We start from the raw sequence: 26677 nt of genomic DNA on the forward strand, positions 1-26677 counted from the left end.
GAAGAACAATTTCTATGTAATATTCCCGGTACCAAACCGGAGAACATGAAGAACGATTTCCATGTAATATTCCCGACACCACACCGGAGAACATGAAGAACGATTTCCAGGTAATATTCCCGGCACCACACCGGAGAACATGAAGAACGATTTCCATGTAAAATTCCCGGCACCACACCGGAGAACATGAAGAACGATTTCCATGTAAAATTCCCGGCACCACACCGGAGAACACGAAGAACGATTTCCATGTAATATTCCCTGCACCACACCGTAGAACATAAAGAACGATTTCCATGTAATATTCCCAGCACCACACCGTAGAACATAAAGAACGATTTCCATGTAATATTCCCAGCACCACACCGTAGAACATAAAGGACGATTTCCATATAATATTCCCGACACCACACCGGAGAACATGAAGAACGATTTCCATGTAATATTCCCGGCACCACACCGGAGAACATGAAGAACGATTTCCATGTAAAATTCCCGGCGCTACACCGGAGAACACGAAGAACGATTTCCATGTAATATTCCCGACACCACACCGGAGAACATAAAGAACGATTTCCATGTAATATTCCCAGCACCACACCGTAGAACATAAAGAACGATTTCCATGTAATATTCCCAGCACCACACCGTAGAACATAAAGGACGATTTCCATGTAATATTCCCGACACCACACCGGAGAACATGAAGAACGATTTCCATGTAACATTCCCAGTACCACACTGGAGAACATAAAGAACGATTTCCATGTAATATTCCCAGCACCACACCAGAGAACATAAAGGACGATTTCCATGTAATATTCCCAGCACCACACCGTAGAACATAAAGGACAATTTCCATGTAATATTCCCAGCACCACACCGGAGAACATGAAGAACGATTTCCATGTAATATTCCCGACACCACACCGGAGAACATGAAGAACGATTTCCATGTAATATTCCTGACACCACACCGGAGAACATGAAGAACGATTTCAATGTAATATTCCCGGCACCACACCGGAGAACATGAAGAACGATTTCCATGTAATATTGCCGACACCACATCGTAGAACATAAAGAACGATTTCCATGTAATATTCCCAGCACCACACCGTAGAACATAAAGAACGATTTCCATGTAATATTCCCAGCACCACACCGTAGAACATAAAGAACGATTTCCATGTAATATTCCCAGCACCACACCGTAGAACATGAAGAACGATTTCCATGTAATATTCCCGACACCACACCGGAGAACATGAAGAACGATTTCCATGTAATATTCCTGACACCACACCGGAGAACATGAAGAACGATTTCAATGTAATATTCCCGGCACCACACCGGAGAACATGAAGAACGATTTCCATGTAATATTCCCGACACCACACCGGAGAACATGAAGAACGATTTCCATGTAAAATTCCCGGCGCTACACCGGAGAACACGAAGAACGATTTCCATGTAATATTCCCGACACCACATCGTAGAACATAAAGAACGATTTCCATGTAATATTCCCAGCACCACACCGTAGAACATAAAGAACGATTTCCATGTAATATTCCCAGCACCACACCGTAGAACATAAAGAACGATTTCCATGTAATATTCCCAGCACCACACCGTAGAACATAAAGGACGATTTCCATATAATATTCCCGACACCACACCGGAGAACATGAAGAACGATTTCCATGTAATATTCCCGGCACCACACCGGAGAACATGAAGAACGATTTCCATGTAAAATTCCCGGCGCTACACCGGAGAACACGAAGAACGATTTCCATGTAATATTCCCGACACCACACCGGAGAACATAAAGAACGATTTCCATGTAATATTCCCAGCACCACACCGTAGAACATAAAGAACGATTTCCATGTAATATTCCCAGCACCACACCGTAGAACATAAAGGACGATTTCCATGTAATATTCCCGACACCACACCGGAGAACATGAAGAACGATTTCCATGTAATATGCCCAGCACCACACCAGAGAACATAAAGGACGATTTCCATGTAATATTCCCAGCACAACACCGGAGAACATGAAGAACGATTTCCATGTAATATTCCCGACACCACACCGGAGAACATGAAGAACGATTTCCATGTAATATTCCTGACACCACACCGGAGAACATGAAGAACGATTTCAATGTAATATTCCCGGCACCACACCGGAGAACATGAAGAACGATTTCCATGTAATATTCCCGACACCACACCGGAGAACATGAAAAACGATTTCCATGTAATATTCCCGGCACCACACTGGAGAACATAAAGAACGATTTCCATGTAATATTCCCGACACCACACCGGAGAACATAAAGAACAATTTCCATGTAATATTCCCAGCACCACACCCGAGAACATAAAGAACGATTTCCATGTAATATTCCCGGCACCACATTGTAGAACATTAAGAATGATTTCCATGTAACATTCCCGGCACCACACCGGAGAACATAAAGAATGACTTCCACATAACATTCCCGGAACCATACCGGAGAACATGAAGAATGACTTCCACATAACATTCCCAGGAACCACACTGGAGAACATGAAGAAAGATTGACTTCCATGCAACATTCCTGGCACCACACCGGAGAACATAAAGAACAATTTCCATGTAATAATTCCCAGCACCACACCGTAGAACATAAAGGACAATTTCCATGTAATATTCCCGGCACCACACCGGAGAACATGAAGAACGATTTCCATGTAATATTCCCGACACCACACCGGAGAACATGAAGAACGATTTCCATGTAATATTACCGGCACCACACTGGAGAACATGAAAAACGATTTCCATGTAAAATTCCCGGCACCACACCGGAGAACACGAAGAACGATTTCCATGTAATATTCCCGACACCACACCGGAGAACATAAAGAACGATTTCCATGTAATATTCCCAGCACCACACCGTAGAACATAAAGGACGATTTCCATGTAATATTCCCGACACCACACCGGAGAACATGAAGAATGATTTCCATGTAACATTCCCAGTACCACACTGGAGAACATAAAGAACGATTTTCATGTAATATTCCCAGCACCACACCGTAGAACATAAAGGACGATTTCCATGTAATATTCCCAGCACCACACCGGAGAACATGAAGAACGATTTCCATGTAATATTCCCGACACCACACCGGAGAACATGAAGAACGATTTCCATGTAATATTCCTGACACCACACCGGAGAACATGAAGAACGATTTCAATGTAATATTCCCGGCACCACACCGGAGAACATGAAGAACGATTTCCATGTAATATTCCAGACACCACACTGGAGAACATGAAAAACGATTTCCATGTAATATTCCCGGCACCACACTGGAGAACATAAAGAACGATTTCCATGTAATATTCCCGACACCACACCGGAGAACATAAAGAATAACTTCCATATAATATTCCCGGCACCACACCGGAGAACATAAAGAACAATTTCCATGTAATATTCCCAGCACCACACCCGAGAACATAAAGAACGATTTCCATGTAATATTCCCGGCACCACATCGTAGAACATTAAGAATGATTTCCATGTAACATTCCCGGCACCACACCGGAGAACATCAAGAATGACTTCCACATAACATTCCCGGAACCATACCGGAGAACATGAAGAATGACTACCATGTAACATTTCAGGCACCACATCAGAGAACATGAAGAATGACTTCCACATAACATTCCCAGGAACCACACTGGAGAACATGAAAAAAGATTGACTTCCATGCAACATTCCTGGCACCACACCGGAGAACATAAAGAACAATTTCCATGTAATATTCCCAGCACCACACCGGAGAACATAAAGAATGATTTCCATGTAATATTCCCGGCACTACACCGGAGAACATGAAGAACGATTTCCATGTAATATTCCCGGCACCACACCGGAGAACATAAAGAACAATTTCCATGTAATATTCCCAGCACCACACCGTAGAACATAAAGGACGATTTCCATGTAATATTACCGGCACCACACTGGAGAACATGAAAAACGATTTCCATGTAATATTCCCGGCACCTTACTGGAGAACATAAAGAACGATTTCCATGCTGGAACTGTAGCGCCCATCAAATAAGCAAATCTAGTTCTTGGCCGACCAGTACAATAATACAGAGAAGTTCTTATGTTATCTGCCCAAACAATGAAACTCTGAAATTAAATATCCCTCAACCTTGCAGATACAAATGTAAGATCACACTGGAGATTAGGTATGATGTGTCTGAAGGTGAAACTGTCTGTGTTCCCTGCACAAAGCAGAACTGGGATTGTACAAATGTTAGAATGATAAGCTGGTATATGCCAAGGGGTACTGGGGTACACTGGAGGGTCTATTGATTCTGGCAGGGATCAATCTTTGTGTGGGGGTCTATTGTTGCTGGAAAGGTCTGTTGTTGCGGGGGGGGGGGGGGTCAATTGTAGAGGGAGAGGTATGTTGATGCTGGCTGATGGGAACTCTGTTGTTGCTGGGGGTCTATTGTTGCTGGGGTGGTATTTTGTAACAGGCAGTTCATTGTTCACTTAGGGGTGTTCTCACTTTTGTCACCAGCAGTTGAGACATTAATGGCTGTGTGTTGAGTTATTTTGAGGGGACAGCACATTTACACTGTTATACAAGCTGTACACTCACTACTTTACATTGTATCAAAGTGTCATTTCTTCAGTGTTGTCACATGAAAAGATAGAATAAAATATTTACAAAAATGTGAGGGGTGTACATATAAAAAAAAAAATGGGTCAGAAGTGGACCAATTGGTCTTATTTCTGCCATTACTCTTCTATCTTTCTATTTTTATTTACGTTCAGTTCTTAACTTTTATACCTTGTTGATGGCTTTCCCTGACAGGCGTCTTCATGGGCCTCATCGAGAAGGTTCATATGTTCGCTGTTCAGGTGAATGGAGCATTGGTGGTGGGGCAGTGGTTTGCCATCTGCTGTGTTTGGTATAGAGAGGAAGTTTGGTAACCGATCTACAGCAACTGTAGGAGAAGCACAATGTTCAGTTCATTATTCTTCCATGTCATGACTCAGAAGACATGTCACTGTATACTTAGAAGGAGTTTTGAAACATTCCTGGAAAAGGAACAGCAATAAATGTAAACCAGTTACTTCTGTTTTCTTGATGCTAACTGCCATATTGTTTTACTTTACAAAATAAGGAACCTTACAAAACCTGGAAGGGTGTGTATATACAGTATATACAGTGCCTTGCAAAAGTATTCGGCCCCCTTGAACTTTGCAACCTTTTGCCACATTTCAGGCTTCAAACCTAAAGATATAAAACTGTAATTTTTTGTGAAGAATCAACAAGTGGGACACAATCATGAAGTGGAATGAAATTTATTGGATATTTCAAACTTTGTTAACAAATAAAAAACTGAAAAAATGGGCGTGCAAAATTATTCAGCCCCTTTACTTTCAGTGCAGCAAACTCTCTCCAGAAGTTCAGTGAGGATCTCTGAATGAACCAATGTTGACCTAAATGACTAATGATGATAAATAAAATCCACCTGTGTGTAATCAAGTCTCTGTATAAATGCACCTGCACTGTCATAGTCTCAGCGGTCCGTTTAAAGCGCAGAGAGCATCATGAAGAACAAGGAACACACCAGGCAGGTCCGAGATACTGTTGTGGAGAAGTTTAAAGCCGGATTTGGATACAAAAAGATTTCCCAAGCTTTAAACATCCCAAGGAGCACTGTGCAAGCGATAATATTGAAATGGAAGGAGTATCAGACCACTGCAAATCTATGAAGACCTGGCCGTCCCTCTAAACTTTCAGCTCAAACAAGGAGAAGACTGATCAGAGATGCAGCCAAGAGGCCCATGATCACTCTGGATGAACTGCAGAGATCTACAGCTGAGGTGGGAGACTCTGTCCATAGGACAACAGTCAGTCGTATACTGCACAAATCTGGCCTTTATGGAAGAGTGGCAAGAAGAAAGCCATTTCTTAAAGATATCCATAAAAAGTGTAGTTTAAAGTTTACCACAAGCCACCTGGGAGACACCAAACATGTGGAAGAAGGTGCTCTGGTCAGATGAAACCAAAATCAAACTTTTTGGCAACAATGCAAAACGTTATGTTTGGCGTAAAAGCAACACAGCTCATCACCCTGAACACACCATCCCCACTGTCAAACATGGTGGTGGCAGCATCATGGTTTGGGCCTGCTTTTCTTCAGCAGGGACAGGGTAGATGGTTAAAATTGATGGGAAGATGGATGGAGCCAAATACAGGACCATTCTGGAAGAAAACCTGATGGAGTCTGCAAAAGACCTGAGACTGGGACGGAGATTTGTCTTCCAACACGACAATGATCCAAAACATAAAGCAAAATCTACAATGGAATGGTTCACAAATAAACATATCCAGGTGTTAGAATGGCCAAGTCAAAGTCCAGACCTGAATCCAATCGAGAATCTGTGGAAAGCAACTGCTGTACACAAACACTCTCCATCCAATCTCACTGAGCTTGAGCTGTTTTGCAAGGAGGAATGGGCAAAAATTTCAGTCTCTCGATGTGCAAAACTGATAGAGACATACCCCAAGCGACTTACAGCTGTAATCGCAGCAAAAGGTGGCGCTACAAAGTATTAACTTAAGGGGGCTGAATAATTTTGCACGCCCAATTTTTCAGTTTTTTATTTGTTAAAAAAGTTTGAAATATCCAATAAATTTCGTTCCACTTCATGATTGTGTCCCCACTTGTTGTTGATTCTTCACAAAAAATTACAGTTTTATATCTTTTTGTTTAAAGCCTGAAATGTGGCAAAAGGTCGCATTTCGCAAGGCACTGTATATTGACAGCGCTGTATTAGTAGGATTCAAGATCACACAAGGTTCTCATGAATGCAGGCCAAGGGGCTCCAGAATGTTGGTTCTGAGCAGAAAAAAAAATGTTTTTTCAGTTTTCTCCAGGTTTGGTTAGTTCCAGATTGAGTTCTGGAGTCCATAGAGGGGCAGGGGGCAATAGTTGTATGTAAAATCCAACAGGCTGGTTGTACCCAACGATCGATCAACCTGGGTACAATTAGCCTGCCCATACATTGTTTGAATGTTGGCCAGTTCCTGCAAAATTGGCAGAGTTTCGAACAGTCTATGACCGGCCTAAAGAACTGCAAGAGTGAACCAGAGGACTGGAAGAAGCAGTTGTGTTATTGTAAAGTGTTGGAGGCAGAATGCTTAACACCCCTGTGAAGGGAACTGTTTGATTTATGTTGGGACTTTTACTTTTCCATTAACCACTTAAGCCCCAGCCCTATTTCGGACACTTTTTGTTTACAAGTTAAAACCTGTATCTTTTCCTAGAAAACTTAGAACCCCCAAAAATTATATATATTATTTTAGCAAAGACTCTGGAGAATCAAATGTAGGTCATTGCAATATTTTTTGTCATGCGGTATTTGCGCAGCGGTCTTTAAAACGCCATTTTTTTGGAAAATTTTTGAAAAATCACATTTCACTGCATTTAAAAAATACTAAACAGTAAAGTTAGCCCATTTTTTTTTGCAGATTGTGAAAGATGATGTCACGCCGAGTAAATAGATACCCAACATGTTACGGTTTAAAATTGCGCCCCCCCGTGGGACGGCGACAAACTACGGTCAATAGAAATCTCAATAGGCGACGCTTTAAATTTTTTTAACGGTTACCAGTTTGGAGTTAGAGTGTAGCTCTTTTTTTTAATTATTGCTCACGCTCTGGCGATCGCAGCGATACCTCACATGTGTGGTTTGAACAGCGATTTCATTCGCGGCTCGAATTCCGTATACGTTTTTTTTTTGTGCGCGAGCTAACGGTGACGGCGGTGGCTAAAATTTTTTATTTTTTTTTCTATTTATTTTATTTTTTTCAAACTTTATTACAGTTTTTAAAAAAAAAAATAAAATCTGATCACTTTTATTGCTGTCACAAGCAATGTAAACATCCCTTGTGACACCAATATGTAGTGACAGGTACTCTTTATGGAGGGATCGAGGGTCTAAAAGACTCTAGACCCCTCCACTACACTTCCCTGTATGCAAAACGCTGAAAACTGCGTTTTTGCATACAGCCGTTTTTTAAATATGCCGCCTTTTGCAGCACACTAACCCGGAAGTGACGTCATGGACACCGCCTCCGGGTTACGTCATCGGAGATTGATCGAAGCCGTTTCCGGGTTTAAACGGGACTTCATCCAGCCGGCGGATGTGCCGGCTGGGTGCTCGGGGCTCCTGGTGGGACGGGAGCCCCGGTAAAAGTCACGGAAGGCGGCGGGAGGGGGGGGGGCGTCCCCTCCCGCTCACCCGGGTAACGATCGAGTCGTTACCGACGGAAAGCCGACTGTTGACACTAAACCACGGTACCGGGAGGATGCCTCTAGCTAGAGGCATCATCCCGGTATACCCCCGCAAAGTTACCCGACGTATATATACGTCACTTTGCGGTAGGTGGTTAAATAAAAGTAGCCTCTCAGAAACTGCATTTCCTGGGTGATCTGAACACTGGAATGTACTTCACCTTCAGTAGATATGTGCAGAACAGAAAAATGTGTTTAGTTTCGGATAATAATGTTATGTTACTATGTTTGTTTCGTGGGTTCATTGCGGAATTAGTATAGTTTTGTTTATTCATTTTCTAACGAATTCCAACTTTCCAGAATGATTCGAATTAGAATCGGTTGAAATTCTGTGCGAAGAATAGCTGGTTGTTAAGGAGTGGGCCAGGAAGCGTCCCTAACAACCGATGACTCATCAGCTGTCCTCGGGTTTCCCTACTGACAGCTGAATGTAGACAAAAGAATACCGGTGTTCTAAAATTTTTTCGGACCCATGAAAAAATCGGACCTCGTCACTTCCGGTGATGGGAGTCTCAAGTGCGCATGCGCACAAGACATTATCTTGGTTTGGTAAACTTATAACACATAGCGGGCAGTTGAATGAGAGGAGGCGGGGCTGAGGTGGGACGGAAGACACCGCCGCGTCATCTGCAGAGCTGAATAGAGGAGGCGGGACGGAGGTGCGGCCGTGTAATAAATGCAGGACTTTAGCGACTCCTTATGTTTTATTATCTTTAGCAATTATCATATTATTTATCCTTAGGATTTCATAACATTTAGTATTTCTATAATACAAAATAAGAAATACTAAATGTAATGAAATCCTAAGGATAAATAATACGATAATTACTAAAGATAATAAAACAGAAGGAGTCGCTTAAGCCCTGCATTTATTACACGGCCGCACCTCCATCCCGCCTCCTCCGCCAGCTCTGCATATGTGCCTCCGTCCCTAATGTCTCAATGACGCGGCGGTGTCCTCCGTCCTCCGTCGCACCTCAGCCCCGCCTCCTCTCAGTCAGCTGTCCGCTCTCTGTTATAATTTTGCCAAACCTCGAAAAATGTCTTCTGCGCATGCGCACGGACGACTCCCATCAGCTGTTTTGTGATGCTCTGTCACCGGAAGTGACGAGGTCCGATTTTTTCACGGGTCCGACAAAATTTTACAACACCGGCAATGAAAAATAAAGAAAAACAGCGTTGGGTCCCCCCATCCATACCTGGCCCTTTGGGTCTGGTATGGATTATAAGGGAAAAACCCCTTGCCAAAATAAAAAAATTAAAAAAAAAACAGCATGGGGTCTATACCAGACCCTAATCCAAGCATTCAGTCTGTCAGATCAAGGACAGGGCTTCTTCCTCACAAGCCTGGCTGGTGGTTGTGGGGGTCTGCTGGCGGGGGGCTTATTGGAATCTGGAAACCCCTTCAACAAGGGGGCCCCCAGATTCTGGCGCCCCTCCTATGTGATTGAGCATAGGGTACATAGTACCCCTACTCATTTACCAATAAAGTGTCAAAAATAAATATAAACAGAGACAGTTTTTGACAAATTCTTTATTAAAAAAACAAAAAACAAAAACAATGTCCCCTGAAGTAAATCCAGCATGATGTCATCGATCCCAGCATACCCTGATCGATGACATCACAAGGGTCATCTGTTTTTGCCTATGCACCCTGGTGCTTGCTTTTTCCTGTGACTGCTGGTGCTTGTGGGTTTTTTGGAGGCCTTCTAGCCGGAGTACCATGGTCCTGAAGCGGTGGACGATTGAGGAGGTGGTAATTCTTATCTATCTGTTCCAAAAAGCAATGTCTACCTCTCAGATAAGTTTCCACTGACAAAAATTATCTTTTTAGCTACGTATCTGTTATGTTGGGATTCTTCCCTTTGTCCTCAAATGTAAGGAGCATTCCCTACCATTGACTATCTCACACATTATTATTAGGGGTTCCCTGAGACCAAGAAAGTTATTTTAAGAGTTCCTCCACATTAAAAATGTTGAGAAAGTGTCTCATCTGGAATCAGTTCAGAATCGGGTCAGTTAGTGTTGATGGTGGAATCCCTCCTGCTACGCAATTGTATTTTGATAGTGGGAGTCCCCCTGCCTTCAGAATACAATGATTACTGCTGCCGACTATAGCCACCGGAAGTGATTGAATGGAAAAAAAAAAGCAGGCAGGCTGGTTGTACTAAAGTCAATCGATAGACTGACTTCAGTACAACCAGCCTGCCCATAGACGGATAGAAATTCAGCCGGTTCCTGCTGAACTGGCCGAATTTCAAAACCATCTATGCCTAGCTTTACTCTTGACCTCTACACTCAGTGTGCCACTTACTCCTCACCTCTGTACTCAATTACTGATTTGCTTCTATTACTTATTAGCAACACATGAATAGAGAGGGAGAAGGCACAGTGTTGCCAACCGCCCGTAGATTTATGGGCAGCCCGTGAATTTTAGCCCATTCTCGGGCTGCCCGTAAATGCCCGTTACGGGCAGCGGCGCCCGTAATAAAGATGTCAGAACGGGGCCGCCACGCAACTGCGCATGGGCCGTTCCGAAGCCTGTCGGGCTCGGAAAAGCTCGCCTATTTCCGGCTGGATGGGCGCATGTGCAGTGACGAACTGGCGACGGTTGGCGCCATTTTTAAAAGACAGTGACACTGTCTTGCTGGCGCTGCGGGCTGCGGCTAGAGAAGAAGAAGAGGATGGGGCTCTCCCGCCCCCGTCCTGGGAGGACCCACCGCCGCCCCCCTGGTCCCCCCTCCTCCAATGGTGGGACACGAGTGGGATGATTGGTTCCAGAGAGAGGAGCTCATCGGGCAAATCAGCGACATCAGAGTGCAGAACCTGCAAGGTACGAGCAACCCTCTCCCATCTACTACATACCGGGGGGCAGACACGCCCCCTGCTCTGTTACTGGGGGTCTCAGCATTATGGGGGATCCTAAAATCCTGGAGGTTTCATCTTCCTGGGGGTCATGTCATCATTATGGGGGAGTCATCATTATGGGGGAGTCATCATAATGGGGGGTCATATCATCCGGGGGTGTCATCGTAATGGGGGAGTCATCAGTTTGGGGATCAAATCATCCTGGGGTTCTTATCATTCTGGGGGTCTCATTGTTCTGGGGGTCATATCATCCTGGAGGTCCCATCAATATGGGGATTATATCATCATGAGGGGGATCTTATCATTCTGGGGGTCCCATCATCCTGGGGGAGTCATCATACTGGGGGTCTCATCATTCTGGGGTCTCATCATCTTGGGGGAGTTATCATGCTGGGGGTCCCATCATTCTGGGGTCTCATCATCTTGGGGGAGTTATCATTCTGGGGGTCTCATCATTTTGGGGGTCTCATCATTCTGGGGGTCAGTCCGCAGGATGTCTGCAGCCTCTGACCACCCTCAGGTAAGTGACAGCGCCGCCAGGCCAGTCTAACGGGGGGTCAATGATGTAAGGGCTGGGTGAATATAATAATGTAAGGGGGAACTAAGATAAAGGTTTCCCCCTTATAGCAGGGAATCCCTCCCCCCTTACCTTAGTGTAATTAATCTGCGGAAGGGGGTCTCTGGTCACCAGATTCCCCCTCCTCCTCCCCCCACATCAGAGTTCCTGATATTCTTTTCTACATCAGAGTCTGCAGGATTCTCCCCTTACAGTGCAAGGGGGAACTCTGTGGACCCTGATGTAAAAGGGAGCTCTGATGTAAAGGGCAATGCTGCAGACCCTGATGTAAGTGGGAACTCTGATGTAAAGGAGAATGCAGTGGACTCTGATATAAGGTGGTTTCTGGTCACCAGAGCACCCGCTTACATCAGAGTCCCCTTTAAATCAAGATCTGCAGCATTCCTCTTTACGTCAGAGTTACACTGTAAGGGGGAATCTTGCACACTCTGATATATGGGGGAACTCTGTGCTGGCTGGTTATATTAATCTGACCTTCATGTAAATGGAGAAATATGGTTTATGACTTTTGTTTAACTTAAACACATTGCTAATAGCACTATCTACATGTTTATAGTTTAATTATTCATATTTGCACGGTTTAGCAGTGAAAACGGCTATTTTATGTACATTTTTACAGTGCCAGTAAAAAATTTGTGCCGTCCATAAATTTTGGCATTCTGCCAGTAAATTTTACTCTGGGGGGTTGGCAACACTGAGAAGGCACCATGAATGCACATCAGCGGACATTGGCACAGGCATGTGGGAGAACCCAGCTTAGTGTCACTTGACAGCTGCTGATATGACAGATAGGAAGGTGGTGGCCAGTAGTGCACTGACCATATTTTGTGACCAAAGGATTGGTCCACCTTTCAAGATCTTAGCAGCCAACAGCATTTTATCCTGAAAAAGAGTAAGTAAAAAGACAAAAAAAAAAAAGAGAAAACATCCAAGGGATGGTGTCAGGACCTGGATCACCTGCTGGTGGCACTGGGGTTCCCAGAGCGGAAGGTTTTTTAGTTCCAGTGTCCACCAGCAAGTGTCTCCTCACCAGATGCTGGCTGTTGGGAAGATATTTAGTCCCTCCTCTACTATTACTGTTAGCCAGATGCATGCTTGCTGGTAAATCCTGAGCCTGATTCTCGTCTGCTCCTGCCTTGCACATACAGTATGTCCTGCTCCTGATCTTGCACTTGCCCTGCATCCTGTACCCTGCTGTATCTGTTCCCCCTTGTTCCAGATCCCAGTCCTGGTTCCTTGCTTTATTGCATCTCCAGTTTTGCCCTGTGATCTGTCTTCCTTATTTAGTAACTTTTGTATATGTTGTATTATAGTTAGGTTGTTAGGTATTTTGACTTCAGTTATATGGTTGTGGCTCACTTGTATTTTCACGTTTGCTTTGTTTCCTGTTTTCTGGTGTTTGGATGTTTTCTGTTTTACTATTCATAAACTTACCTTACTATACAGTGCATTGCGAAAGTATTCGGGCCCCTTGAACTTTTCGACCTTTTGCCACATTTCAGGCTTCAAACATGAAGATATAAAACTGTAATTTTTTGTGAAGAATCAACAACATGAAGTGGAACGAAATTTATTGGATATTTCAAACTTTTTTAACAAATAAAAAACTGAAAAATTGGGCATGCAAAATTATTCAGCCCCCTTAAGTTAGTACTTTGTAGCGCCACCTTTTGCTGCCATTACAGCTGTAAGTCGCTTGGGGTATGTCTCTATCAGTTTTGCACATCGAGAGACTGAAATTTTTGCCCACTCTTCCTTGCAAAACAGCTCGAGCTCAGTGAGGTTGGATGGAGAGCGTTTGTGAACAGAAGTTTTCAGTTCTTTCCACAGATTCTCGATTGGATTCAGGTCTGGACTTTGACTTGGCCATTCTAACACCTGGATATGTTTATTTGTGAACCATTCCATTGTAGATTTTGCTTTATGTTTTGGATCATTGTCTTGTTGTAATACAAATTTCCGTCCCAGTCTCAGGTCTTTTGCAGACTCCATCAGGTTTTCTTCCAGAATGGTCCTGTATTTGGCTCCATCCATCTTCCCATCAATTTTAACCATCTTCCCTGTCCCTGCTGAAGAAAAGCAGGCCCAAACCATGATGCTGCCATCACCATGTTTGACAGTGGGGGATGGTGTGTTCAGGGTGATGAGCTGTGTTGCTTTTACGTCAAACATAACGTTTTGCACTGTTGCCAAAAAGTTCGATTTTGGTTTCACCTGACCAGAGCACCTTCTTCCACATGTTTGGTGTGTCTCCCAGGTGGCTTGTGGCAAACTTTAAACAACACTTTTTATGGATATCTTTAAGAAATGGCTTTCTTCTTGCCACTCTTCCATAAAGGCCAGATTTGTGCAGTATACGACTGATTGTTGTCCTATGGACAGAGTCTCCCACCTCAGCTGTAGATCTCTGCAGTTCATCCAGAGTGATCATGGGCCTCTTGGCTGCATCTCTGATCAGTCTTCTCCTTGTATGAGCTGAAAGTTTAGAGGGACGTCCAGGTCTTCGTAGATTTGCAGTGGTCTGATACTCCTTCCATTTCAATATTATCGCTTGCACAGTGCTCCTTGGGATGTTTAGAGCTTCGGAAATCTTTTTGTAACCAAATCCGGCTTTAAACTTCTCCACAACAGTATCTCGGACCTGCCTGTTGTGTTCCTTGTTCTTCATGATGCTCTCTGCGCTTTAAATGGACCTCTGAGACTATCACAGTGCAGGTGCATTTATACAGAGACTTGATTACACACAGGTGGATTCTATTTATCATCATTAGTCATTTAGGTCAACATTGGATCATTCAGAGATCCTCACTGAACTTCTGGAGAGAGTTTGCTGCACTGAAAGTAAAGGGGCTGAATAATTTTGCACGCCCAATTTTTCAGTTTTTTATTTGTTAACAAAGTTTGAAATATCCAATAAATTTCGTTCCACTTCATAATTGTGTCCCACTTGTTGTTGATTCTTCAGAAAAAAATTACAGTTTTATATCTTTATGTTTGAAGCCTGAAATGTGGCAAAAGGTCGAAAAGTTCAAGGGGGCTGAATACTTTCACAATGCACTGTATATAGTCTAGTTTCAGTTTCCTAGTATAACCACACAGATCTGGCCATCTCTGCTGCTGGTTCCTGACAGACGGTTTCTCTTTAAAAAGACTATGCTTAGCAGGAACTGAGCTTCCATTTGGGCAATAAAAATTCTCAAACCAATGGAAATATCAGCATATTATATTATATAGATTGAATACAGGCTATTTGTTGTAACAGATTGCATGGATTGCCAGCAAAGTCTCTTCACCATGAGAACTGAAGGGATGGACGATTGAGGAGGTGGTAGCCCTGATCTGTCTGTTCCAAAAAGCAATGTCTATCTCTCAGATAAGTTCCCACTGATCAAAATGATCTTTTTAGCTATCTGTTTTTTTGAGATTCTTCCCTTTGTCCTCAATTGTAAGGAGCATTTCTTTTCCCACCATTGACTATCTCACATATTATTATTAGGAGTTCCCTGAGACCAAGAAGGTTTTTTTAGAGTTCCTCCACATTAAAAATGTTGAGAAAGTGTCTCATCTGGAATCCTTTTCAGTTTCACACACCAGAGAAACTCCTCAGAACTGCTTACCCGGCGACTTTTACGGCTCGTTCGGTATTTAGATCTAAACAATGTGATGATTACATTTTAATAGTGCGAGGGAATACATTTAGTGAGAGCGAAAAATCAGCATATTTGAAGATGGCTTCATCACTCAACATATTTGTCTTTAGCCACACAAACCACGAAATGTGTGGATGATTGTTCTATTCAGACTCGCTGAACGCAGTGTAAATTGGGAATGTGTTTATATAGGAACCAGTTCTCACTGTGAAGAGACTTTGCTGGCAATCCATGCAATCTGTTACAACAAATAGCCTGTGTACAATCTATATAATATAATATGCTGATTTTTCCATTATTGCCCAAATGGATGCTCAGTTCCTGCTAAGCATAGTCTTTTTAACGACTTTACCACCGGAGGATTTTGCTGTCTTACATCCAGGCCACTTTTTGCGATTCGGCACTGTGCGACTTTAACTGACAATTGCGCGGTCATGCAACACCGTACCCAAACAAAATTTACATCCTTTTTTCCCCACAAACAGAGCTTTCTTTTGGTGGTATTTGATCACCTGTGCGATTTTTACTTTTTGCGCTATAAACAAAAAAAGCGCGACAAATTTTGAAAAAATAATATTTTCAAATTTTTTATATGAAATTCCCCCCAAAAAAATGTACAAATCAAAATTTTTTATCATTTTAGGCCAATTTGTTTTCTGCTACATATTTTTTGGTAAAAAAAATCGCAATAAGCTTATTTTGATTGGTTTGCGCAAAAGTTATTGCGTTTACTAACTAAGGGAAAGATTTCTGTCGTTTTTGGTGTTTTTTTTTTAAACGAGTAATGGCGGCGATCTGCGATTTTTTTTTTGTGGGACTACGACATTGCGGCGGACAGATCGGACCCTTTTGACACTTTTGGGGGTACCAGTGACATTACTACAGTAATCAGTGCTATAAATATGCACTGTTACTGTAAAAATTACACTGGCAGGGAAGGGGTTAACTTTTATAGGAGAGGGAGGGGTTAATGTATGAAAATATATATCTGGACACAAATTGTCAAGCAGGATATCTCTGCGCTTTTTGGAGGAGTCAGTTAATTAACTGCTAAAATAAAGACTGCTGCTACTTCACCAAATAACGAAGAATATTTGAAAATACATAAACAAAAGAATAGTAGCGCAAAAAGTCAATCTGATATGACTCATAAAATATAAAAACAATACGACCATGAACATCAAAGTGTTGCCTAAAACACTCTAATTAGGGTGTAAAGTCCTTCAAAGTCCATAGCCCGTCCAGAAATATGTGATGTAAGTACTGGATCACCTTTCAACCACCACCAAGTGTCACACCGAGAGGTCAGTAGAAGTGGCAACTCACCAAATGAAGTTGCTCAGGTGTTCTCACACAAGAGCAAAGTAAGCAGGGTTCATAGATAGAGATGGCACGTATACATGAAACGACCTGGGTTGTTCACCACTGCTGCATACACTTTACCAGACCTCCTTATCACAGACTCCACTCGGCTCAGTAAAAACATGTAAGGAAAAATAGCCCCAATAGTGAAGTACCGTAAAAACTAGACTTTATTGAAAAGTCAATTGCACTCACATAGGTAGTGAAAACAGGCTCAAAGACATAACAAAAGCGGCCGGATAGGATTCCTCACTCGTGCAGTCGGCTGGGTTGACTCCACGCCAGCCTAGATACTTCCGGGTGGGTCCTCCGCCGTATCACGTGATGTCGGATGCGTCGTCTGGTCACGCCCCCGCGTTTCGTCATTTCCGACTTCAACTGGCACAACGGTAAGCTAGCCAGAAGGCAACCAGCGCTTCCGACAGCGGAAGTAAACACTCGCATCCACATTACGTATATCCTTTCTACAAGGATAGTTGCCGTGACACTGTTAGAACATCCGACAGCGCCGGAAATGCCAGAAAGACACTAAACGGTCACACAGTGCTTATGTTGCAAAAAAAACTGAATGGTGACAATTTAAATGTAAAAAGCGTCATCCAAAGGATCTACCCTGTGCCGATATCAAGTCTGCAGAGCGTTGCCAAACGCATAAAAATCATAATGCAACATACACAATTTTGCACATAATAAATAACAATGCTGATCACCATAAATATACAGCATGTGAACTAAGATCAGTATACATATATATATATATATGGAGCACACCATGTATATTAAAATATATATATATTAAAAATACATAAAAATGCTGAAAAATACTAAAAAATCACGACCATAAAAATATAATAAAATAAAGAATAATCCACAACCCGGTAGACTACCTGATGTCTACCAAAGATACAGAATGACCCCAAAAAAGGGGGGGAATTCACGAATCGCTAATATAGCAATTTAAATCCAATTCTATATTTAACCCCGTCGGGGCGAGGGCCTGGGTGAAGAAAATCCACTTAGTCTCGAACTTGGAAAGTTCCCTCACCCAATTCGACCCCCGCCACGACAGGGTAACACGCTCAATTCCCCAAAAGTGGAGACTCCTAGGGTCCCTCTGATGGAACTTGCGGAAGTGTGCGGACACATTGTGTTCTCGTCTACCCTTCAAAATGTTGGTGATGTGCTCACCTACTCTCACTTTCAAGGTCCGCTTAGTGCGACCTATGTAAACTAAGTTACAAGGGCACATCAGTCCATAGACCACATGTGTGGTGTCACATGTGATCAAACTTTTTATTTTGAAAGTTTTGTTGATTGCCGGAACTGTGAAGGATTCTCTTCTCCTGAAATTGGTTGGTGTAAATGAACAAGCCCTACATCTCCCACAGGTGAAGGAGCCCTTCATGTCTGGGAAAAAAGAGACATTCGGGGGATCTAATACCTTTTTTACAATTTGATCACCAAAATTCGGGGCTCGTCTATATATGAATGTTGGTTTAGCTGGTAGAACTGGGCCTAATGTTCTATCCATTTGCAGAATGGGCCAGTGATGTCTGAAAATCTCCTCTAACTTTTTATAGTCGTTGGAGAAATCCGACAAAAAGCTCCAATTGGGATTATCATTGCTATTTGCAGATTTCACTGAAGGCCTTAGAGGTCTGGGAGCATTCTTAATTTTAATAATCTCCCTGTCCAAACAAGATTCGTCATAACCCTTGGCAATGAATCTATCCTTCAGGACCTCTGCTTGTTCCATATAATCAGTAACAGAAGTACAGTTACGCCTTACATGGACAAACTGGCCTCTAGGAATATTCCTGAGCCAGTTAGGATGGTGTCCGCTCTGGATTGCCAAGTAACTGTTCCTATCTGTTGTTTTGAAGAAAACTTTAGTGGTGAGTTTATTACCCTCTCTCTTGATTATAACGTCTAGGAAGTTGATTTCATTAGGACTGTGATGGAACTCTAGCTTAATGTTATTCCGATTGGAATTCAGATGTTCCATAAAACCAATCAAACCTTCTTCCGATCCCTGCCAAATAAAGACGATATCGTCTATGAAGCGCCTGTATAATCTTAGCTCCTGCCGTTCCTGGTTAAAAACAAACTTGTCCTCCCACTCCGACATGAACAAGTTTTCCAGGCTAGGGGCAAACTTGGCGCCCATAGCAACACCTGTTTTTTGGCTGAAGAAATCACTCTGATGCCAAAAATAGTTATGGCTCCGACAAAAATCTAGAGCCTTGCCAATGAACACTTTCTGTTCCCTAGGCAGATCGTCCCTTTGGCTGAGTGCCCAATTTAGGGATAAGAGGGCATCCTCGTGCTGGATGATGGTGTACAGGGACGACACGTCGGCCGTAACAAGAAAGACCGGTGAGTCGTCCCCTAGCACAACCCCATCCAGCACGAGGAGAAGATCTGCAGTGTCCTTCAAAAAGGCTTTTGTTTGAACCACACTCTTTTGCAGGAACTGGTCCAAATATTGGCCCAATCGTGCACTCACCGACCCAATCCCATTCACAATCGGGCGCGGAGGTGGGTTGGTTGCGTCCTTATGGACTTTAGGCAGCGTATACAGGATAGGGATACGGCAAGCACTAGGTATTAAATAGTTGCGTTCTTTTTTGGTTAGAACGCCTTCCCTAAAACCCGATTCGACCAATCGTTTCAAATCTGCCACAAAGTCATTCGTGGGATCTCTATATAATCTGGTGTAGGTGGAGGTGTCACTTAACATGGTTTTAATTTGGTCATGATAAAAATGTTTGTCCATGACTACCACTCCACCGCCCTTGTCGGCCGGGCGGATGATAATCTCTTTCCGAGATTCCAACGAGTCTAGGCCTTCATTTATATGTTTATACTTTTTGTTGACCTCATATCCAGGTTCAAGAGATTGTAGATCACGTAAAACTAAACTTTTAAAAACTTCCACACAGTGGTTATTACTAACCGGTGGGTTAAAAGTAGATTTATTACGCAATCCACTATTTACCATCCCTCCACTGTTCCTGTTGCTGATTGATGTAATGGGATTATTCAGAAAGTGTTTTTTTAAATTCACTTTTCTTATATATTTGTGTATGTCAATGTAAGTATTGAACTTATTGATAGGTTTTTTGGGGGCGCATTTGAGCCCTTGGTCCAGAATGTGGAGTTCACTCTTATTTAAACTCACACTACTGATATTAAAAATTCCCTCGTTCACCAGTCTCTCCTTCTTTTTTTGGAACTGTATCCTTCTTCCGGCCCGTACTCCTCTTCGGGGCGCGTACTTTCTCGATACAATTGCCTGTCGGGTGGTGGATATTTGGTGTTGTATGGTCGACTCCGACCCCTCCCCCTGCCCCAGCCCCGCCCCAAAAAAGGCTGCTTTGGTGGGTTCAGGGGGGTTTTTGGTCCAGTGTCCTCTACCCATCCGTTGGATCTATTGGCGAGGACCTGGTATTGGTTGTGGGTTGGGATCCCTGTTCCCTGAAAGTTACCTCTTGAGGTGCCTCTCTTAGTTTTGTTACCCCTGTTGGCACCCTTAATAGGGGGTCCTGTCCACTCTACCACAGGTCTAATTGGAATGTGTGACACACCTGCCCTAGGGCGCACAACTGGGGTCTGTATCAAAGGAACAGGTACTTGACCCCCAACCGCTCCATTACTCACAGCCTCCATAGGTTCCTCTCTTATCGGGGCCTCTACAGGAGTGGGTCCTGGTAATGTTGCTTGCCAGCAAAAAACCTGACCGTTGTTAAAATCCTGTCAGTCCCTCGTGAATTTTTTTACCTTTTTGAGGTGTGTTTCTTTGTCAATTTTATCTAATTTGGACTTGGTGTTATTACTGAACTCTCTCACCTCAGGGGAATCACTTTTGGTTTCTATTTTAGTTTGCAGGTCCTGAATCTTTTTATTCAAAAGATCCATTTTCCTTTTCTTTCTTTTTAAAACCAAAGACTGTAGGTCGAGCCCCACTCGATGGAAAAAGTCATACCACTCTCTTACAGAGAGGTCGTCATTTAAACCATCTTGTGGTGATACGTCCCATCGGAGACCCCGACTAATGATCCCCTCTGCTATATATGCCTCCAGGGTGGTGATATCCCACCATGCTCGCACTTGCTTTTCAAGAGTGAGGGGTTAATGTATGCCTGGGTTTTACTGACATGTGTGGGGGGAGGTGACTGAGTGACACAGGGACAGATCGCAGGTTCAGCTATGCAATCTGACCCTGCCTGTCACTTAGGAGATCTTCCCGCTTTGTTTACACAAGCGGGCGGATCTCCACACTCGATTCCTCGATGATCGGGGAAGAGCGGCGGTGATCACCGCCGCTCCTCCCCTGGCCCGACTCCCGCTGTGACTGAATATAGCGGGAGCGAGCCTCCGGCGGCGCGCGCGTGCCGCCGAGAGAGGGGAATGTCTGGCGACGTAGGTCTACGCCGCCAGACGTTATCGAGCCACTTTGCCGCAGTAGAGCTCTAGTGAGCAGCGGTAAAGTGGTTAAAGAGAACCCGTCTGTCAGGAACCAGCAGCAGAGTTGGCCAGATCTGTGTGGCTACACTAGGAAACTGAAACTAGACTATATATAGTAAGGTAAGTTTATTAATAGTAAAACAGGAGACATCCAAACACCAGCAAACAGGAAACAACGCAAACGTGAAGATACAAGTGAACCAAAACCATATAACTGAAGACAAAATACCTAACAACTTAACTATAATACAACATATACACTATATACATGATTAGGAAGACAGATCACAGGACAGAACTGGAGACGCAATGAAGCGGGGAACCAGGACAGGGATCTGGAACAAGGGGAACAGATACAGAAGGGTACATGATGCAGGGCAAGCGCAAGTTAAGGAGCAGGACATACTGTAGGTGCAAGGCAGGAGCAGGCAAGAATCAGGCTCAGGATTTACCAGCAAGAATGCATGTGGCTGACAGTAATAGTAGAGAAGGACTAAATATCCAGCAGCCAGCATCAGGTGAGGAGATACTTGCTGGTGGACATCGAAGCTACAACCTTCCGCTCTGGGAACCACAGTGCCACCAGCAGGTGATCCAGGTCTTTACACTGTCCCTTGGATGTTCCCTCTTTTTTTCTCTTTTTACTTAGGCCCCTTTTACACGGGTTTTCCGATCAGGTTCGCCTGTCAATTTTTCAGGCGAACATGATCGGATGCTCCATGCACCCCTATCAAATGTCGGATGTCAGCAGTGACATGTCCGCTGACACCTGCTGATATCCGATCTGATCCTGTCCTTGAAATCTAGATGGATGGAAACCCTATTGGGGATCAGATTGGATAGGATCGGATGAAAATGGACAGGCGGTCCGCTTTCATCCAATCTCCCATAGAGGAGAGCCATGCTCTGACAGGTCCATCTCTGCACAGTGAGCGGAGACAGAGCGGTCATCCGCCTGCTCAGCGGGGATCGGGGGATGGATCCCCGCTGAGCAAAATGGAGTCCCGTGTGAAAGGACCCTTACTCTTTTTCAGGATAAAATGCCGTTGGCTGCTAAGTTCTTGAAAGGTGGACCAATCCTTTGGTCACAAAATATAGCCAGTGCACTACTAGCCAGTGGCCACCACCATCCTATCTGTTATATCAGCAGCTGTCAAGTGACACTAGGCTGGGTTCTCACACATGCCTGTGCCAATGTCTGCTGATGTGCATTCATGGTGCCTTCTCCCTCCCTATGCATATGTAGTGATGTCGCGAACCTAAAATTCGCGGTTCGCGAACGGCGAACGCGAACATCGGCGAATGTTCGCGAACCGGCGAACCGGGCGAACCGCCATAGACTTCAATAGGCAGGCGAATTTTAAAACACACAGGGACTCTTTCTGGCCACAATAGTGATGGAAAAGTTGTTTCAAGGGGACTAACACCTGGACTGTGGCATGCCGGAGAGGGATCACGCAAAAAAAAGTTCTTAAAAATTATAATTTTTTGATAGAGAGCCAATTATTGGAAAAATTAAAAAAAAATAAAAATAAAAAATTTCTTTGGATTTAGCATCTGGGGGGTCTAAAAAGTGTACCTGTGAAGTTTCAGCTCTGTAGCATGTCCAGAACCCCTAAAAAACAGCATTTTTCTTATATTTTCAGGAATATGGCTTCTCTGCGGCTGGCTTTTTCTCTTGCAGGCATTTATCGGGCATTTTTTTAGGCAGGCATGTCATTTTTTGTATTTAGTGTCTGGGGGGTCACAAAAGTGTACCTGTCAAGTTTCAGCTCTGTAGCATGTCCAGAACCCCTAAAAAACAGCATTTTTCTTATATTTTCAGGAATACTGCTTCTCTGCGGCTGGCTTTTTCTCTTGCAGGCATTTATCGGGCATTTTTTTAGGCAGGCATGTCATTTTTTGTATTTAGTGTCTGGGGGGTCACAAAAGTGTACCTGTCAAGTTTCAGCTCTGTAGCATGTCCAGAACCCCTAAAAAACAGCATTTTTCTTATATTTTCAGGAATACGGCTTCTCTGCGGCTGGCTTTTTCTCTTGCAGGCATTTATCGGGCATTTTTTTAGGCAGGCATGTCATTTTTTGTATTTAGTGTCTGGGGGGTCTAAAAAGTGTACCTGTCAAGTTTCAGCTCTGTAGCATGTCCAGAACCCCTAAAAAACAGCATTTTTCTTATATTTTCAGGAATACGGCTTCTCTGCGGCTGGCTTTTTCTCTTGCAGGCATTTATCGGGCATTTTTTTAGGCAGGCATGTCATTTTTTGTATTTAGTGTCTGGGGGGTCACAAAAGTGTACCTGTCAAGTTTCAGCTTTGTAGCATGTCCAGAACCCCTAAAAAACAGCATTTTTCTTATATTTTCAGGAATACGGCTTCTCTGCGGCTGGCTTTTTCTCTTGCAGGCATTTATCGGGCATTTTTTTAGGCAGGCATGTCATTTTTTGTATTTAGTGTCTGGGGGGTCTAAAAAGTGTACCTGTCAAGTTTCAGCTCTGTAGCATGTCCAGAACCCCTAAAAAACAGCATTTTTCTTATATTTTCAGGAATACGGCTTCTCTGCGGCTGGCTTTTTCTCTTGCAGGCATTTATCGGGCATTTTTTTAGGCAGGCATGTCATTTTTTGTATTTAGTGTCTGGGGGGTCACAAAAGTGTACCTGTCAAGTTTCAGCTCTGTAGCATGTCCAGAACCCCTAAAAAACAGCATTTTTCTTATATTTTCAGGAATACGGCTTCTCTGCGGCTGGCTTTTTCTCTTGCAGGCATTTATCGGGCATTTTTTTAGGCAGGCATGTCATTTTTTGTATTTAGTGTCTGGGGGGTCACAAAAGTGTACCTGTCAAGTTTCAGCTCTGTAGCATGTCCAGAACCCCTAAAAAACAGCATTTTTCTTATATTTTCAGGAATACGGCTTCTCTGCGGCTGTCTTTTTCTCTTGCAGGCATTTATCGGGCATTTTTTTAGGCAGGCATGTCATTTTTTGTATTTAGTGTCTGGGGGGTCACAAAAGTGTACCTGTCAAGTTTCAGATCTGTAGCATGTCCAGAACCCCTAAAAAACAGCATTTTTCTTATATTTTCAGGAATACGGCTTCTCTGCGGCTGTCTTTTTCTCTTGCAGGCATTTATCGGGCATTTTTTTAGGCAGGCATGTCATTTTTTGTATTTAGTGTCTGGGGGGTCACAAAAGTGTACCTGACAAGTTTCAGCTCTGTAGCATGTCCAGAACCCCTAAAAAACAGCATTTTTCTTATATTTTCAGGAATACGGCTTCTCTGCGGCTGTCTTTTTCTCTTGCAGGCATTTATCGGGCATTTTTTTAGGCAGGCATGTCATTTTTTGTATTTAGTGTCTGGGGGGTCACAAAAGTGTACCTGTCAAGTTTCAGATCTGTAGCATGTCCAGAACCCCTAAAAAACAGCATTTTTCTTATATTTTCAGGAATACGGCTTCTCTGCGGCTGTCTTTTTCTCTTGCAGGCATTTATCGGGCATTTTTTTAGGCAGGCATGTCATTTTTTGTATTTAGTGTCTGGGGGGTCACAAAAGTGTACCTGTCAAGTTTCAGATCTGTAGCATGTCCAGAACCCCTAAAAAACAGCATTTTTCTTATATTTTCAGGAATACGGCTTCTCTGCGGCTGTCTTTTTCTCTTGCAGGCATTTATCGGGCATTTTTTTAGGCAGGCATGTCATTTTTTGTATTTAGTGTCTGGGGGGTCTAAAAAGTGTACCTGTCAAGTTTCAGCTCTGTAGTATGTCCACAACCCAAAAAAAACAGCATTTTTCTTATGATTTTTAGTAGAAAACTAATGCAGTGTCTTTCCAGCTGTCTTTTTTTCTTTCTGGCAAGCTGAAATATGATATGCCAAGGCAAACATGCCTATCAGTTGAGCTATGACACAGACAACACTGCACACATGGGGAAATATGTAAAACAAAAAACAGGAAAAGGAAATTAGGTGACGGTAACAAAACATGATATTGTGATTGGCCAAATAAAAAGTCACCTCGCGATGAGGTCGCGCCAAAGTCGCGCTAAGTCGCGCCAAAGTCGCACTGGAAGCGACGCTACTTTAGTGGTAGCGGCAGTGTAAACCAGCACTAAAACATCCAGTGTGTGAATACGATCAGGTATGATGTTTTATCGGTCAAGTAGTGTAAGGGTTACGCCCGTTGCCCGCTTCACAGTGACAGACCAAACTCTGACAGACCAAACTCCCCGTTTAACAGTCAGTCAGTCCATTTGCACAACCGCAAACTCCCAATTTGCACAAGGTTGGATACCAAGCTAGCCATGTCCCGTTCCTTGTCCTCACTGACATCATTGAAGGTCTCTTCCTCCACCCAGCCACATACAACACCAAGGGTCCCCGAAAGGTGAGAACAAGCCCTCTGGGACGCCTGCTGTGGCTGGTATTCCACCTCCTCAAAGCCACCTTCCTCCTCTGACTTCTCTTCTTCAGACTCCTCTCTCTGCGTTGCCACAGGTCCAGCAATTGACAACGACAAGGCTGCTTCTGGTGGTGATGAGGACCACAACTCTTCCTCTTCATGCTCATCTACAGCCTGATCCAGTACTCTTCGCAGGGCACGCTCCAGAAAAAACGCATATGGGATGAGGTCGATGATGTTGCCTTGGGTTCGACTGACCACCAGGGTTGTCATCTCCGCAAAAGGACGCATGAGCCTACAGCCATTGTTCATGAGCATTCAGTAACGCGGCCAAAAAATACCCAGCTCCGCAGAAAGAATGAAAGAAAATGAATGTTTTTTTTTATGAAAAATTATCCTGCGGATCGCTTTTGGTCTGTACACAATGAAGCAACGACCTTATCATCTGGGGTGTGCCAACACAATCCTAGAGGTGATCGCTTCATTGTGATACGCAAGCCCCTTCACCACGACAAGGTAACGATCACGAAGGGGAATTGACACATGTATGTGCCTTTTTTTTTGTTTTTTGTTTTTTTGCAGCCACAGTGTAGCACCAGAGGCCAGAAAAATTAGGCATTTGTACACATGCATGAAAAAGTAGGTATTGTTGCAGCCGCTGCTGTAGCAGCGGCCTGAAAAATTGAGGTTTTAAGGCAGAAAGTGCACTAAAACATTGCTGCTTGAACCGTAGTTGGTGGCGGAGACGTCACATAAGTCATCCGGCATGCAGAGAATGATTATATACAGCAGCGTGTGGACCATTTTTAGGCCAAGGCATCTCAGTCATCACCAGGCCTTTTTTAGTCAAATGCATCCTCCACTGTCAGTCCCTTCGGGATCCATGCCTCATTCATCTTAATAAACGTGAGGTAATCAAGACTTTTTTGACCTAGGCGACTTCTCTTCTCAGTGACAA

At 43.6% G+C, this 26677-nt stretch overlaps 1 protein-coding gene across 1 annotated transcript in view; it reads right to left on the minus strand.

The window, feature by feature from the left end:
- Positions 1 to 26677, minus strand: part of PYROXD2 (pyridine nucleotide-disulphide oxidoreductase domain 2) — a 179266-nt gene that overhangs the window by 59198 nt on the left and 93391 nt on the right. Inside the window, exon 12 of the mRNA XM_082268370.1 lies at positions 4888 to 5044. Within this exon, the coding sequence (XP_082124496.1) occupies positions 4888 to 5044 (157 nt within the window). The remainder of the gene's footprint in view (positions 1 to 4887; positions 5045 to 26677) is intronic.

The sequence above is a fragment of the Pelophylax lessonae genome (genome assembly GCF_965119305.1).
Source record: "Pelophylax lessonae genome assembly, chromosome: 9".
NCBI classification, from domain to species: Eukaryota; Metazoa; Chordata; class Amphibia; order Anura; family Ranidae; genus Pelophylax; species Pelophylax lessonae.